This window comes from Antedon bifida, chromosome 7 (genome assembly GCF_963402885.1).
Source record: "Antedon bifida chromosome 7, ecAntBifi1.1, whole genome shotgun sequence".
NCBI lineage: Eukaryota > Metazoa > Echinodermata > Crinoidea > Comatulida > Antedonidae > Antedon > Antedon bifida.
In genome coordinates, this window is record NC_136232.1 from 15,474,766 (window position 1) to 15,493,188 (window position 18,423).

Consider the following 18,423-nt stretch of genomic DNA (forward strand, 5'->3'; position numbering starts at 1 on the left):
GCCTATATATATAGCTTAGGCTACCTCTTATCACAACATATACACAAGCCAGCCCAGCAGCCAGGATCGGAGTGAAGCTTCTTGATTTCAAATTAACATGCCGTATTAATACAAAACCAATCCAACATTTTAACCAGTAATTACTTACAATTATGGATTTATAGCATTGAAATCCTTAACAGTCAAAAAAAGAAAAATTCTCGCTGATTTCTAGAACATAAACAGGTATTTATCCTTGTTTTTGGATGATCGCGGCCGCCGAGAAGATCAGAATCAGATCGTTGGGGGCCGGGTCGCATGCATGATGATGGATGTCGTCGCGCGCCGTGGCTACTGTGTTTAGCAAGACGATTCCATTCGTTGCTTAGAGAAACAAATTGTCATGGCAAGTTAATACATCGTAACATTTTGCTTTGTTTTTAAATCATTATATTATTACGAAATGTATAAATCAAAATTTCAAATAACTTAGATGAAATAATATGAGAAGAAACATGTTAAACTATTTTAAAACATTAACAAATTTCTCAAATAGAATCAGTGTTACTTCCAAACCACCGTAGAAAATAGCTTAGGTTTTGAGCATGCGTAGTTATCATTTGTATTTCCGCCATTTTGCTATTGAAACGATTACGAGGCGTTACAAATTGTTCTTAAAATTCCCTCAACTCAACGTTATTATTTGTAGCCGAAAGAGGATAATGTGAACATCTTATACGTATCAGTTCAGAGAATTTATTTATTGATATATCATTGGGAAACACAACGTTTTTAAACTGTAATGGCGTTAGAAACCCCGTCTGATGATATTCCCCCAATGAACAGTCATCAAAATGATGATCCTTCTTGTGGTTCGGGAAAGGAAGAAAAAGAAAGGTCAAGTAATTCTATCATAATGCTGTATATAATTCAATATTGATTGTTATGTATGTTGTAAGAATGATGGTGTTTGTCCTGTACGTGAGAAATTCTTTAATTGTCGCACTTTTTACACTTAAATTCCAGCATATATTCTTGGAGCTGTGTGTGTGGCGTTATATTATGCAAATTTTAAGGGGATGAGGGAAATAATATGGGTGACGTCATGTGAAATGACGTAATTCACCTTCAGATTGATCAAAGTAGTTTATACCATTATAGGCAGAGGTAAGATTAAATGGGAATCTTAATGCATGGGGTGGAAACACAATAGCTAGTGAAACCGGTATATTCTATCTATTGTATCAAACTCAAATCGCCCAATTTCACCACCAAATTTTTTGTTTTTATTTTGAATCCCCCTAGCCTATGTTTGCACCTACTTAAAAACTACTACTTAAACTTAGTACTGTAAATAGTACTACTATACAAATTAAGTACTAGGCCTAGGCCTATGTTATTTCTCTTTTATACATTTCATTTTTTGATGGATAAAATCAAATTCAAAAAGGATGAAAACAATAAGGACACCTACCTATTTAATAATGTGTTTTAAATAGTGTAATGTCTTTGTTTAAATACAATAATTGTGTGATGGAAAAATATTAGTACAGTATGGAAAAAACATCTTCATTCAGTTATGCCATCCAACAAAAACCAAACCATGAATGAAATGAATAAAAATAACAACATACACTTTCAACCATTTAAATCGAAGCATTAAGTTTAGTGATATATAACAACATTCTTTGTTACCCAATTTACTATATTTCATTTTTATATACAATTAATTTTTTTTTTTTCATCAAAACCTTGATACCTATTTATTAAGTCCCTTTATATTTCAGAATGTGTACCCCTTTCCCTACAAGATCCTAAAGCAAAGCAATATTATTTAACACAGCCAATAAGAAATGTGACATTAACCATAACAAATAAGGAAAAATTATACATTATTATTTATAATCACAATTTCTGAAGTTTTTTCACATCAGTAGTGAATGCAAAGCTAGGCCTAATTACAATATTGTAATATGAAGTGCTAAATGGCCAATATTTGGAGGGATGTGGGGACGTTAATTCATATGTAGATGTCAGGAGAGATTTCTATGACACAGTTCCACCTCCCCTTCTAGTTGGGAAATACTGCTTTCCCCTCTTCCCCTCAATAACCACTATTAGATATTGAGTAATTGTAAATATTGTATACTGAAAACTCCCCTGTTTCAACAAAAGGTAAAATGATAACATTAAAATGGCCATTTCAACAATTATTCTATTTACAGTACTTGGTGTACAGTACTACTACAAACAACAAGATGTTAATATGTGGGAAAATAAATAAAAAATGTATTGAATGAATGGCAAAATTGATACAAATTGACCATCAACTCATGTGACCCAGTTCAATTGTTATCTACAGTTATAATATATTTCCTAAATATAATTGCAAATTGATTACACCAATATTGTAATGAAAAAAGATAATATTATCAATCATTAACCCTTGAAGACGATGTGCAGTAGCTCAGAATGCAGTGCTGTAGCTCAGGAAAAAGTACATTTTTTCCAGAAGCCCCAGCCTGTGGCACTTCCCAACTTTTTTAGGCCTTGATCTGCCTCGCCCTCTGGTTGTTAAATTAAGACAGCTTGAATAATAATGAATGAATTATTCATATGGGATCTACAAAAAGATTACAAGTCGGCATATCAATAAAGCCTATGTTATACAGTGAGTAGAACACCTCCTTTGGGAAACTTTCGCTTTATGAACCAGAACTATATTTTTACACTGGCCAACCCCTATTTAGAGGATACCAAACCTGTAGCCAGGATTTTTATAGATTGTGGTAGGAGTATTGTCCTACAGAGGATAAGGCGGTGTGGAAAAGAACTGGAGCTCATTCTACTACGTTCAGAATAAAAATAGGACTTGCATTTACCTCCACCTAATTTTATGCTATAGAGCAGTCAATCTTTTTATATCCACAACCCAGGAATGACACGGGTTGCTTGTGTTTACACTGGCAAATGCCAACCTGTGTTACATGATATTCTCGATTGATCAAAATAAAGAGATAAACAATTTGTTTAATGCGAATAAGAAAAACTTACTCATGAAGAGTAATGTTTATTGAAATAAAATTTAAATACTGTAGTGAGCGAGGATAGCAACCAACTGGGAAACATAGATGGGACTGTTTACATTACGAACATGAAGTACATGATACGACTTGACACTGAATATATATCCGTGTCCCGGGTATGACCCAATTTACATAATTCCAGGTCAACTACAGACTTTTGCAGGGAGTGTAAATGAATAATATGCTCGGTCATCTATCAACACTTCATAGGTTTAAATTAAAAATTTAATTAATATTGTATTAAAGCCGAATTTTGATTTTGAAATCTTGTACATTGCTAGATAATTGTGTGTAATGTGCAAATAATGTACAGTATTATAACACTTAGATCATGTGTCATTTGAAATTAGCCCTACCTAATGGAAAAGTGATATCTAATGGTGATGCTTTCTATTGTGAGAATGTTTGCCATGCAACGTTGACTAATCGCGTTCAGAAATACACTTATTGTGCGCACCGTCTAGTTAAAGTGCCCTATCAATCGCTCCACATAACACTCCGATTTTTACCGGGTGAAGCACAGAAAGCGCATTCCCTTAATGACTGCATAACAACAATGCTTTGCACATGCTCCAGCGGCTTTGTGCATGATCCACCGACAGCATGGTGAATTTCTATCAACTGGTTGAAGACCGGAACTACAACCCCATAACAACAAGAAGAGGCGATCGATCTCCGATTGAAATTTTGCTCTGTCGCGAGAGACTATGAATATACCAAATATGCGGTCAGTAGATCAGAAAGATGAAATGTTGTATTTCATCTTTCTGATTTCTGACCTGAAATATAGTCTTTCACACTCATAAACATTCATTATTTGTATACTATAAACTTACAGCAATGTATTACAGTATTTTGTTGAAATGAAAGAAAATGTAGATAGAAGGAAAGTTACTTGACCTGGTCCATCCTGAGCTTAAAGATCTATTGTCCCCCAAAATCATGAAAAAATAAAGATTTGTAAAATCTGACTTTGAATAAAACCATTTTGCAATTTTTATGAAAAAACAGTAAAATTTAACCAAAAATTCATTTTCAGGCAGACAATTTGACAATTTTTTGCTTTAAATTACAGTTTTTTAAGGTAAATATTTTTTTCCCAATCCAATTGTTGGTCAAAGTAAATTATTAGGTGACATTAAAATGGTACATTCAACAAAAAAATATTTTAAACAATATTTTTTTAGGGGGACAATATACTGTATCTTTAAATAAAAAAAAACTATATACATTAGATTGAGTTCAGAACATTTCTTTTGTATGCTACAGTAGATCAGGCAGCTATCCGAATACACTCCTCCAGCCAACTATTTTGGTCTATATAATTGATATGCTTGCAGAAAATCGCATAAATCAAATTTAAAATAACTGTAATTCTCATTTTGGTATAAGCAGAGTTGACGCCATGGAAGATGGTGAGATCCTGGAGGACGGTGAGATTGTTGATTCTGGAGATGACGAAATGCCATCTGATGCCCACCACATGTTTCGTGGAAGCCAAAATCCATGGGCTGGTATGATAGAACAGATGAATAATGATCCAGTAGAAGATGTGTCTAAAAAAAAGAAGAAGAAAAAGAAACGAAAAAGAAAAAAGGACAAGAAATCTGATAGTGAAGATGAAAAGGGTGAAATGAATGTGAGTATTGACTACCAAGATAAAGCTTGGTTCCCACTGGGACGCAATGCAAGGACGTAAGCGCAACACAAGCGTGTTGACCAATGACAAGCGACAGTCGAATAAATCAATCGCTTGTGATTGGTCAAATCCCTTATGTTGCGTTACGTCCTTGCGTTGCGTCTCTAGTGAAAACCATGCTTAAGTTTCAACTCGCACTCACAGTAGAGGTTTTACTTTGTAATACAACAGTACCATTATTATTTAACAATTCGGGAAAAACTAATCTATATATAAATTTATGTAAGGGCAAAATTCGGTAAATCGCGCCTTACTTCTAGAATTTTTACTCGATGGTATATAAAGTTGGTTCATACTTTCGGTACTGATTTTAACCACCTGATGTAATGTAACACTGTTTACTAATTAAATTGAGTTAGATAATTAGTTATTGACAATTAAAACGAATTTAGGTTCAACGATTTGACCCAAATAGGGGTGTTTTCCGATCGTGATATACACTGTCTAATGGATGTCCATCTTGAAAAATACCCGCACAAAATAATACGAGGATGCTTCGCATTTTCCTTTCTCCTCCTACGAAAATTGTTTTTAATAGCTGAAAACCGGTTGAACAGCTCGAGTACAGAATGTTGAAGACAGGCCGATTTTCTTTTAAAAATACTATTTTGATAGATTTAGTATACGATACAAACTAGATGATACGCTTGCTTCGCTCGCTTACCATCTAGGTCATGCCCACATTGGATGTTCTCGAATACACATTAATTTCAGCGCAAAAAAACTGGCGATTTCAAATACAGTACGTACCGCAGGACTATTACTACATTGTCGTTTACAGAAACGAATAAGACACAATGATTTATGTAGTCAACTAAAATTAGCACCCTGGGAATTACTTCCGAAAGAGAAAGTTGTCACAAAATGAGTCCACATTTTTGATTTTGACTCATTTAAACAAACCCAATGTGTGTTTTGTATGTAACATTAAGGTTGACGGAAGGCACAAAGAGGAACAATTTTTGAATATATTCTTTATCCACTCAGCAACGAAATATTTTTTTAATGTTTTATAGGCCTATAAATAATATACCACTAAATACAGTAAAAAACATTTGCGATTTAATACTTGTTAAAACTGTCACTGTCAAGTCGATTGAAATAGTATAGTACATGTGACGATACACCACTTCGACTTTTATATTTTTTGTAATTATTAATTAATACAAGAAGTTTAGAAGCAACTGTCAGTAATATAGTTTATTTGTATATTATGTGTTTATAATCTAACAGTATTGCCTTCCACACTCACAGTAATGCAGTTTATTTGTAATAACACAAAAGGCAAGTATACCCATAACAGAAATTCGATCCATTTTTTTCAATCTGCTGCACAGGTTGGATATAGGTATTTTTAAAAACAGATAATGAGCTATGGTTTTCAGTCGCCGTCTATATCTGTACAATCAACTTTATTATTGCAGTTAAACCACCACCCACCCCTTAATGGCATGAGTAGCGTTGTAAAGCCAGTATAGGATAGGCCTACAGTACGAAGAATCACATGCCCTAAACGCAGAACTTAGGCCTACTTTGGTGGATTAAGGAACCAACTTAAGTATGACTTGGCTCTAAGAAGCAATTGAACACCATTAGGCCTACTAATTAAGTTGAATTAGATAATTATTTATTTATTGACGATAAAAGCGAATTTATGATTTGCCCCGATTAAAAGTGCTTTTTATTAATATTATATAAACACATAGGCCTATTTTTACTGACAGTTGCTTCTCAACTTTTGTATTAATTAATACTGTAATTACAAAAAAAATATAAACGTCGTAGTGGTGTATCGTTACATGTGCTGTACTATTTCAATTGACTATGATGGTGACAGTTTCAACAAAGTATTAAATCGCAATGTTTTACTGTGTTTAGTGAGTATATTATTTGTAAACATGAAAACAATTAATATTTCATTACTGAATGGATAAAGAATATATTTAAAAATTGTCCCTATTTGCACCCATCCTCTTTACCATCCCTCAACCCTAATGTTATACAAAACAATTAAGTTTGTTTAAATTTGAGACAATTGGTCTCATTTTGTGACAAGTTTCTCTTTCAGAAGTAATTCCCAGGGTGCTAATTTTACAGTAGTTGAATACATAAATCACCATGTCTATTCGTTCCTGTAACCGAAATTTATCCTGCGATACGTACATTCAAAATCGTTTTTTAACGCTAAAAGTTACTATGTATTCGAGAACCATCTCTATATAATTTATAATTTGAAAAAACCAAGAATTTATAAGTAACTGTATTTTATATTCCTGCATTTTTAATAAATCTGTTCTAAATGGAAATATGTTATTTACAGGAGCAGCTAATATGGTCATTAATACGTTTTATAAACTAGAATTTTTAATATTTTAAGTTGGTAATACATTTTCGACAGTCAGGTGTAAACTTTTAATCTAATTGTGCTATTGCATCCTTTATTACAGGCAGATAAAATCTGCTAGCATCACACGGATAATTTTACCTCCATGCTACCTGCTATTAGGGGGCTTTCGCAACGTTAACTTTAATGGATGACGTCAATTCTACTCATTTGCATATTAGCGTAGTTCAGTGAACAGTTGCATTAACATACTTTTTCGTTTTTTATTTCGTGCTTCGACGGGAAGTGTAGAACGCAAAGCATGTGTCACACTCACGCAACATATGTTGCTCGTTTTAAAACAAATCATGGAATACCTTGGGCCTAGAGCCTAGCTAGGCATGTTTAATTATGCATATTGGGCGATAAATAGGATATTGCGATGAATAATTCTTATTGTTTGGCTTAATTAAAAACATTTATTATTAACACTTTAAATTTACCATTTGTTTTCTTAATTATTTTGCAGAAATTTAATGATTTTTCCATGTTTCGATAGCCTTCGGTTAACATTATTCATTGACACTATTTTTCATAACTTAAGGTTTGTCGTAAAACTTCAAAGATCGATTTGTTTACAAAATGGGCGGAGCTTGCGCGTTGTATGTTGGGAAATAGCATTAAAGTTAATGTTTACGTGCTCCTGCGAAAACTCCATATATTATCAAAACCTATAGATGAACACAATACAGATAGGAGAGGTTTGACAATAAATATTTTGTTCTGATAATATTCCAGCTGCACACAGAGAGCACAGAGAAATTGTTTGTTGAGCCGAGTCCTTCAAAGAGTACGAGTGGAAGTGCAGAAAAGAAGCCCAGACGGCACCGTAAACATAGATCAAAAAGAGTACAAAATTGGCTCTATGCTGATTCTGACCACAGGTTTGTATTACATACGTATGTTCAGATCCATGGAGTTATGCTTATAATGTCATATTATAATTAGCGTCCTACGCTCACACTAAGGTCAAATTTTCTTTCGCAAAATTTGCGAAAGGTCGCCCATTTTTTTTCGCAAAATTGAAAATTCTTTAGCAAATTTTAAAAACCATGAAAATGGCTAATTTAATAAAATAAATATATAGGTTGTTGTCTTGTATTGTTTTTATCTTTATTCATTCAAAATTTGTGATTAAAATACAAATAAAACATGACCGCATTAAAATATGTTAGGCCTATCTACTGCAGCCTCACCGGCCTGACGCGATATCAGTCGCCACAGCCATAGCCTATTCAATGGTTGACTAATGCCACAGCCGAGTTATGTATGATCGGCGTCAAGCCCCTATCAATTATCAGCATATGCAGCCTGCCTGGATAAAGTTTTTTATCACAAACAATATAAAATAATAACTAGATTTGAACTCGTCACTATGGACGAGTTAGGTTATCCGCAGCTTCTTTGTCGGGCGCGTGTACATTTACAGATAACGCGATTTACAACTACTCGCCTGTACAATTATTAATAAGCCTCCTAACGGAAAACTCGTTATAATTTATTCGAGTGACGCGAAAAAAACGTCGTTGATGACAAGTAACGATACATCGCTGTCACTTATTATTTATAGGCTGGCGACGACGGCAGCGAAGTCGTTGTGGTTTACATAAAACTTTAATATTTGAAGCCTAAGCGAACAAAGTTTGAGTTTTTAAGGAAAAATTATTTTCGCAAGTTTTGCGAATGATATAATTTTTTTTCCGCAAATTGCGATTGGAATTGTCAATTTGCAAAAACGCGAATGGTTAGCATGAGCATAGGCGTCATAACAGCAAAGTGTTCAGATTGGTTTAACTAACGTTTCGTTTGAAACTGAAGTGTCATCGATTTGGGTGAACATCTAGTATGCAGGAGTAGAACATCATTTTGAATAAACGCCTCCCTCGAATAAACGCCGTGAGACCTTTATTTATTTCCTCGAAAAAACGCCCCACCACATGCATACACAATATTTACTCTAATACTAATAGCTAGATCAACTTTCGTATGCACTTTGAGGTCCAGAGAATTTGACTTCAGAAATTGGTTTAGGGTGGTCAAAAAATCAATTTTGGCTTGGTTACACAATTTGAAAATGTGGCGAAAGGTCAAAAGGTCAGGGTGAAAGATTATAATACCAAACACCAATAGGTCCTTAAATCTCGACAACCACTGGTCACAGCAAGGTAATTTTGGTCTCAAATTGATCAGAAGGTATACATTTATATTTGTCTAATGGGACATTTTAGTAAAAAATGACCGGAAATGGCATTTCTGACTTTTGACCCACAACCCAGGGCATGTATGTATCTCCGTAACTACTGGTTGTAGACACTTGAATTTGGTCTTAAATTGTTCGAAATATACATTTTGTTAACAGAATTCTTTTCAGAATGGTAGAAGTAAATTACCGAATTCATCCTAATAAACGCCCTGGGCATATTGTTTTGGTTTTTAGGGGAGTGTTTATTTTTTGTTGGTGTAATATGGTAACAGGTATAATCAAATAAATACTACCTACAGTAGATATAAAAAAAAACAGCACAATTAATATCAGAAAGTGATTTATTTGAATAAATACTCTAATTTTAATAATGATATATAATTCATTTCTCACTGATAAAAGGTACTTTACATGATTTATTTTCCTCTTTATGCTTTTGTAACAATGTTTCTGTCTTTTAGAATAAAAGTGACACTGTCACAAGCTCCATTTAACGAACCTTGAGACACTATTAGTATATGAAACACGATTACACAATTGTTGATATGGATCTTCATTCTATCATCTGTTTGTTTGTAACAACAATTTGTCAACAATCAACACTGTCTTTTGCATATACATGCCAATACATAGTTTCATTACTATTGTACAATAGGTCCAGCTTTCCTGAAAAGACCCTTGTGTACTGTAGTGTGTTGTAGTATGATTTTATCATGATCTATAACATGATTTTAAAATACACCTCTGATGCTTTTATTGTCAATGCATTTACAGTAGTACTTAAAAAGTAAAAAAACCTAAGTTTCTAGTTGTATTGATAATAAATCTCCAGAAATATATATTGTTTTATTAAGTACACTAGGAATAGACGTGTATATGTATAATTTGTCGGTGACATTCAAAAATATTATGCAACAGTGTTATACAGAATGATGACAATGAATTGGCCTATTATAGTTGTCTCCGATACCTTTTCAATATCATGATTGGTTTAATCCAGGTATTCTTATTACGATATTAATTGTGTTGTATTTTTTTTATATCTAGGGTGTATTTATTTGATTATACATGTTACCATATTACACCCAAAAACAATAAACGCCTCCACCGAATAAACACCCCTCCCCCTACACACGCCTCTGAACAATAAATGCCCGGGGCGATTATTCGGATAATTACGGTAAGTTATATATTAGCATTCTGAAAAGAACTGTTCGACGTTTCTATCAATGTTTGATCGTCCTCAGGGGTCAACGGATTTGTTGTAATTCCTGTAATGAAACCATTTAAAGCATCAGTTATTGCATAACATTTATACTGTCTAAGAATAATTTGTGTAGAGATATGTGTTTTGTTTGAAACATTGGTAATTAATAGTATTTCTGGTCATCTTTTAACCAAATTTTCTGTTAGAATGAATGTATATGTATATTTCTAGCAATTTGATACCATATTTAAGTTTCTGCGATCAGTACTTTCATAGATATAAAGATGCCCTGGTATGTGGTCAAAGGTCAGAAATGGCATTTCTGATCATTTTTGACCAGTGATTTGTAATAGCCGAAGGCTGGATAGCAATCTATAGTGTTATCGCAGTTCAAGAAGTGATTGTCCATGGAGAGGGAACCAACAAAATGGCGGCTGCAATCGACCAATCAGATATGCCCTACGCTGTACGCACTGCTATGCCTGTGTTGAGCCTATCTGTGTGAGAACGATACGCGAACGCATTCTATATGATCCTCGTTATACAAAAAATGCTAGATTACCAAATTATTAATTATTCATTCCATTGCGATTAACAATATATTTAATTTTATAAAAACTACACTGTGCTTTGGCAAGAATATGTGGTCTTAATGTATTATATTAGATTATTATTTTTTATATTAAATACCATCTTGTTGGTTCCCCCTCCTGTTGGAATCACTTTTCAGTCTGGAGCCCTCTAGCCTTTGGCTTACAGCTCACTGTTTTTGACCAAAATGTCCCATTAGACTGAATATGAATGCATGCCTTCTCAACATTTTGAGACTAAACTTTCTGAGACCAGTGGTTGCCGAGATACAAGTACCTATTTGTGTTTGTTCATATAACCCTTGACCCTGACCCTTTGATCTTTTGTAACATTTTTCAAAATGTGCAACAAATAACTAAATGTATATGGCGAACAATTTCAGTGTCTATGACCATTCGTTATGGAGTTACATACATGCCCTGGGTTGTGGGTCAAAGGTCAGAAATGGCATTTCTAGTCATTTTTTACTAAAATGTCCCATTAGACTGAATATGAATGCATGCCTTCTCAACATTTTGAGACTAAAATTGACTTTCTGCGACCAGTGGTTGCCGAGATACAAGTACCTATTTGTGTTTGTTGATATAACCCTTGACCCTGACCCTTTGACCTTTTGTAAAATTTTTCAAAATGTGCAACAAATAACAAAATGTATATGGCGAACAATTTAAGTGTCTACAACCAGTAGTTACGGAGATACATACATGCCCTGGGTTGTGGGTCAAAGGTCAGGAATGGCATTTTTTTTGATTAAAATGTCCCATTAAACTGAATATAAATGTCTACCTTCTGATCAATTTGAGACCAAAATTACCCTGTTGTGACCAGTGGTTGTCGAGATTTAAGGACCTGTTGGTGTTTGGTATTATAACCTTTCACCCTGACCTTTTGACCTTTCACCACATTTTCAAAATGTGTTTAAACCAATCCTAAACCAATTTCTGAAGTCAAATTCTCTGGACCTCAAAGTACATACGAACGTTTCTATTTGTAGTAAAATTCATTGATTAAACATGATCTTCAATTTATTACATTTGCATTTTGAACTGAACAATAAATGCCCCTGGCATTTATTCAAATAAATATTAAGCTATTAAAGGTAAATAAAAGTTCTTAAATGACATTTACTGTTCCATTAGAGAATATAAATATGTATGCTTTAAATAAGGTGAAAAAATTACAAGTATTATAGAGAATGAGATATGGTATGCCAAGGTCAAAGTTCTGAAATAGGAAATCCAATCATTTTTGGAGAAAACTTTCCATTTAGAGCAAAAATATATACCTTCAGATCAATTTAACACAAAATCCATTTTAATAGACCAAACCATTGCATAGTTATGGCTGTTTTTTTAATTGAGGTCAAACGCCACAGATGTAAAATCAGATTTCCAGTAACTTGATCACTAAATATAGGAGAAATATTTTTAGAGATGTTTCGTTACTATTGAGTGCTACCTTAATTTTTTTTTTTTTTTTGTGTGTCAAAAATATTTTTATTTAATTTTTTTTCACAAAAAATGCTTATAATTTAGTATTAATTGACCAATATATACCCAGCATAACTTTTTATAAGCTATCATTTGATATTAATTAAAATGAGGTACATTTAAAATCCAAAACAATAAAATATTTATCCAGCATTGTTATCGTCGAGTGCATGATTACAATACATGATAGTGTGTATGAGAACATATGACATCATCTTTGCTGTACAGTTATTCCAGTATAGTTATATAAGTCCTAAAGTCTTTTTTAAAAAGTTTTTCAACTATACTTTATAGTATACTCTCGATAAACTGTAATTTTAATTATTTACAGTCAACAATCTGAACAAGAATATATGTCGGAAGATGATGGGCAGGGATACAGGGACATACATCATGGTGATGACCACGGGAGATATGATCATGATGATATGGAACATCATATGGATAGTGTAAGTATTGTGGACATAAATCTGTTGAGGCGGTAAAACAGGGCTAGAGAGTCAAAGCTTAGACAATGTGTAGATGATTAACTATATTTAGGATACCTTTCAGATGGAACAACGTAGTCCAACTCGCAAATCATTTGGCAGAGGGAGAGGTGAGGACTATTGGGGTAGGGGAAAAGGAAGAGCAGATAGAGGACGTGGTAGAGGAGAGTTTGAGAGAGGAAGAGGTAGCAGAGGAAGAGGAGCAGATAGAGGACGTGGAGCAGACAGAGGACGTGGAGCAGACAGAGGACGTGGAGCAGACAGAGGACGTGGAGCAGACAGAGGACGAGGAGCGGACAGAGGGCGAGGAGCTGGGGACCGTGGTAGAGGAACAGCCAGGGGCAGAGGAGTAAATCGGTCTCAACAATCTAAACCTCCGCCAGAAATCACTAAAAATCTCATTTGCAAGTTTTATATGGACAATGCGTGTTTAAAGGTAAATCTGACTGTACTGTAGAAAAAAATATAATATTCTAATACATTGTTATTAATTATATTCTTGCAATTTGATTGGTTAAATACGCATCACGTGTCAATTGGAATTTCCCTATCAAACAAAAATTAACATGCTCTAATGCACATTCAGCTTTCTGTAAACAGTTTGAGAATTTTTGCCATGCAATGTTGCTCGGAAATCAATGTGTTGGGTGGCCATCTATAACTGAATCACTGTCATTTTTAATGGCCTAGTTTTGTGGCCTACTGTAGCATTCGTCAAAGATTTACGATGAATAAATTGAATAAAAGTAGGTGTGTTATAAAACAAATTATGAATGTTTTGTATTTGTTGAATGGAGAGAATATTTCATTCGATGAAAAATTGACTGCTCTATTTTTAACGAGGCAGAGCCTGAAATGTTATTATTATTATTATTATTACTTTGTTTACCCAGGGTAAGCCCAAACAGTTAAAAACTGATTTCCATTGGGTTCTCACCATCCAACTCATAAACATTCATTATTTGTATATCATGACACACCTGATTTGATTGATTAATTAGGCATCACATGCCGTTCGGTATTAGTTCTACCTAATGGAAAACTGAGATATCTAATGTTGATAAGCTTTTTGAAAATATTTTGAGAATGTTTGCCACGTGATATTGTTGGCTGATCCGCGATTTTATAACAGTACAGTAGGTGTGTTATAAAACAATTAATGAATGTTTTATATTCATTGAATGAAGAGAATTTTTTTTATTTTTAACATTTAACATTTTTTTAAATTGGCTCTGCCTTGTTGATAACATGCAGTCTTATTATTTTTCCTTAGGGAGCAAATTGTACATATAGTCATGATTTGAACCCAACTAAGAAACCAGAAATTTGTAAATTTTACCTTCAAGATAGCTGTGCAAGAGGTGATACATGTCTGTTCTATCATGGTATCCTTTATTATTGTAATCTGCAAATGATTGCCCTTATGTCTCAAGAATTTTGGCTTCATAAACAAGCATTTGGCCTGGAGGTTGATATTTTGTTTCCTTTATAAATCTCATGTTAAGTTCTCTTGTCTAAACATTAATTCTTTTCAGATTAAAGTTGTACATGAACAGTACTGTATGTATATTATTTTTAATGCAATTATAATTGCTTTATTAACATGCACTGTATGTAAACTGAGCAACAGCTATATTTTCTATCCGAAAGACAAAAGCAATACAGTAAGCATGCATACAACAATCTGTAACCATTATGCCATACCCATCTTTTATGAATGGTCACATAGCCATTATTCCTAGATGGTCTCCCATCCAAGTTATCTACCAGCCCAACATTGCTTAACTTTGGTTATTTACAGTAACAAGAACTAGTGTTTAAGATGGTATTGCCATATGCTGTAGTAATAACCATTGTAATGTAGTGTTACTTGCAGTATATTTTATAAATCCAAACAACAATTAAGTAATTTTTGCTGCCTAAGTAACAATATTTTAGTGTGTCTGCAATTAATATTTATATTAGTATATATACAGTACACAAATAGGAACACAAAAGTCATTTGCATTAAGTTTTTATGTTTTTAATCTAATAATATTTTGTCTAGTAAAATTCACAATATCCCTTTTTTTAAATAATTATAAGTAATAATGAGTATCTATTACGTAAAATATTAAAAAAGTAAAGGTGTTGAATTACATCATGCAAATCACTAAAATAATGCTAATAATAATATTAAAGAATGATAATAATAAGAATAACAATCATCATCAATCACCTCTAGTGAAGCTACCAACACAGGCTGATGTACTGTTTTTGCCTTTGATTGTATTACACTACTTTAACATTAGTTTGAGGTAAAATTCTATTAACATTAACGTTTACCTTAACATAATTTAAAGGTCAATTTCCTTGCAAGTTTTATCATATGGGACAGCCATGCTTTTCAGGGGAAAGCTGCAAGTTCTCTCATGATCCTCTAACAGATCAAACAAAGCCATTATTGGACAAAGTAAGTACACTTTAGGACAACACTTATCCCATACTAAGTTCTTGTTGACGTAGTGGTCAAGTGTTTTATTGTGCTTGTACTTTAGCAGCTTCACAGGTCGATTTCAATTAAGATAAGAGGGGTAGGTGGAGGTGGGGGTTTTGGTGGGGCAGGTTAACCATCCATATCTACTGGGTCGGGTAGCTAGGCCATGTAAATAATCCTGCCTAGTTAGGCATTGCGTTTACTTTACCTTGCGAAGAATAATATACAGATAATTACTGTTTTTCAAATGATTCCACGTCTTATAGAGATGTTCCCATTAATAATTAATTAAATCAAAATCATACGATCTAAAGCTAATTTTTATTTGATGCCTTTTTTGGTCTAAATTAGTACATATATCTCTCCAAAAATGTACTTTCATCGAAAAACCAGTCATAACTTTCAATATTAGTGGTGGAAATACAAAATATGAGAACAAATCAAGATCATCGGCTAAGTTTAAAATAACATAATAATAATTCTTACAGTAATTTGGAGTTGGTACTAATATAATAGTATAAATGTTGTATAGAACAGGGGACATAAATTACAGACAGTGTTTGTGCAATTATATAAATCAAATCCTTTGCTTCTGATACCGAATCTTACCATTGTGAATAAGATTGCTATAGTATTTCATTCTTTAACATTTAAAGAGTTAGTTACAGTGATATTTAGATCATTAGAAATTCTTATCATTTTACTATTGAATAGAATATAATGAAGGCATTTTATATGTGTTTTTTTCCATTTATCAGGCTTTGAATTCTAACAAGGATTTTCCTGCAGCACCTAAACCAGGTCTTCTTGGTGACTCACCATATGACACAAAATCTCCTAATATTCCATCATTGTTTGACATCAAAGTTGCACCTACCCAAGGCTTCCTGAAGCAGAAACAGTAAGACTATAGTATTATATAACAAAAGCAAGTAGCAATCTCCGCCAGGGTAAAAAGAGAATCAGAATTGTGGTTCGTATCCGAATCCTGTCAGAAATCAAATGAAATTTATGTATCCTGCGTAAAGTGTTTGTGCACAAATGTGCGAATCCATGCATCTGCTTAAAATTTATTCTGAAACGTGTTCTAATTTAGTCAACAATTATTTTTTTCCATTTTAAAAATTGTTAGAGCACATATGCTGAGTTACAAATTTGTTTAAAGGGATTAATAATTTGTTTAAAAAAAATCTTTTCGCATTTGGAAAATATTTTTTTTATATTAATTGCTTTTGAAATACAACAGCGCCCCCTATTTTGTATTTCCACCTTGAATATTGAAAGTATATATGCTCTACACATTTTTTCCCAATTCTGAGATGTATGAGCCCTAAACATGATGTGTTTATGATTTTTGGTTGTATATAAACTTTTATTTCGCAAATTCAATGCATATAAAATTAACATGTAGTATAACAAATATAATATAGTAAAAGATTAATGTAAAATGCCAGACCAGCTGGCATACAATTCGGAATTAAAAAGCAGTTTATCACACACAGTATTCATAATCAAATTATTAGATAAATAAATTAATACGTAACAAAAAACTATAAAATAGACTTAACATAAATTGCCAAAACTAGAAATACCAGAACAAGCATTCCAGAAGCACTACAGAATTTACTCAAATTCAGCAACATACACAAATGAATTATTGTAACAAACTTTTAAAGAATGAAATGTTCGCTTAGTGTAATTGAACCAAAGATTACTACAATAGAAACTCATACAGTAAGACTTGAACAAATAAACTTTAACAGAAACACCTCAATCCCAACATTGTGAAGATACTTAAATATAAATGTGATTTTAGAAAAATTTTTACAGGGAAGTTCTTTTTTTCTAAAAAAGGGCACTTTGGTGTAGAATTAAACAAACACCAATATTGTTCGCACCCCACAGACCCGGCATGGTTGGGGCTGAGGTAAGACAATTTTGTAAAATAGAGCGCATAGGTGCTCGGAAATTGGTCTTATATAAGCGACATTGAAAATAAAATATAAGGCCTGATTTTAAATACACCGTAACCAACTAGTAAAAATTTCTGTCAGACATAAAGACTGCGCCCTACACACGCAGCTAAAGAGACCTGGACACAAGAAAGAGTAAAACAGGGAGTTGTAAATTAGAACAACTCTCTAGGTAAGCAAGGCCTAGAAGAATAGACATACTAAATATTTTTAGCCAATCTATATATTAATGCTACTAAATTTTTCGCGTATTTTACGTATCTCCTCCAAAACCACTGAACGGTACATGCTCACATTTGGCACACTGATGTTTATTGATGGGCCGCACACGATAGGCTATGTCACTTTCCAGAATTTTAAGGATAAACACTTAAAAAAGGCAAAAAATAACAGTAATTTGACCACATTTCGCGAGTTGTTACGTCACTTCCAACCAGGTTTCGTACTTCACAATTGATTTATTGTGGTTCAAACTGAAAATGTAACAAAATAATACAGTAAGGAACTAAAATGTATTCAGGTTAAATTAACAAATGTACAAATATGGTATTAAGCCTAAACTAAACTAAAGAGAGTAATCAAAAGAAGCAAATAACGAACTTAACTGGCCTGTCTGGTGTATTACAAAGGTGGTACATAGGATTACCACTCACGAATGAAAAGAATAAAAACGACAAGCGCAGTACAATAAAAGGGAATAGAAACAAAAGAACGGAAAATTTACATATTATGTCAGGTGCACTTAAATATAGCAGAGAGAAAGCGTTGCGTTACTAACACCGGTTCTCGTCAGATCACCGAAGTTAAGCAACGTTGGGCCTGGTTAGAGCTTGGATGGGAGACCATCT

The 18,423-nt window shown here is 33.3% G+C and overlaps 2 protein-coding genes across 3 annotated transcripts in view; one reads left to right on the plus strand and one right to left on the minus strand.

The window, feature by feature from the left end:
- LOC144849175 (transcription elongation factor SPT5-like) overlaps positions 1-269 on the minus strand; it is a 50,615-nt gene extending 50,346 nt beyond the window's left edge. Inside the window, exon 1 of one of the 2 annotated variants that reach the window (XM_078706205.1) lies at positions 149-268. The gene's annotated coding sequence lies outside the window, so the exon portion shown is untranslated. Of the gene's footprint in view, positions 1-148 lie in introns of both variants that reach the window. The other variant, XM_078706203.1, reaches the window with a different exon arrangement.
- Positions 270-620: 351 nt separating this feature from the next.
- Positions 621-18,423, plus strand: part of LOC144849173 (uncharacterized) — a 28,228-nt gene continuing 10,425 nt past the window's right edge. Inside the window, exons 1-8 of the mRNA XM_078706201.1 lie at positions 621-876; positions 4,461-4,704; positions 7,886-8,031; positions 12,970-13,087; positions 13,191-13,562; positions 14,400-14,511; positions 15,469-15,578; positions 16,361-16,503. Of these exons, the coding sequence (XP_078562327.1) occupies positions 782-876; positions 4,461-4,704; positions 7,886-8,031; positions 12,970-13,087; positions 13,191-13,562; positions 14,400-14,511; positions 15,469-15,578; positions 16,361-16,503 (1,340 nt within the window). The 5' untranslated portion in view covers positions 621-781. The remainder of the gene's footprint in view (positions 877-4,460; positions 4,705-7,885; positions 8,032-12,969; positions 13,088-13,190; positions 13,563-14,399; positions 14,512-15,468; positions 15,579-16,360; positions 16,504-18,423) is intronic.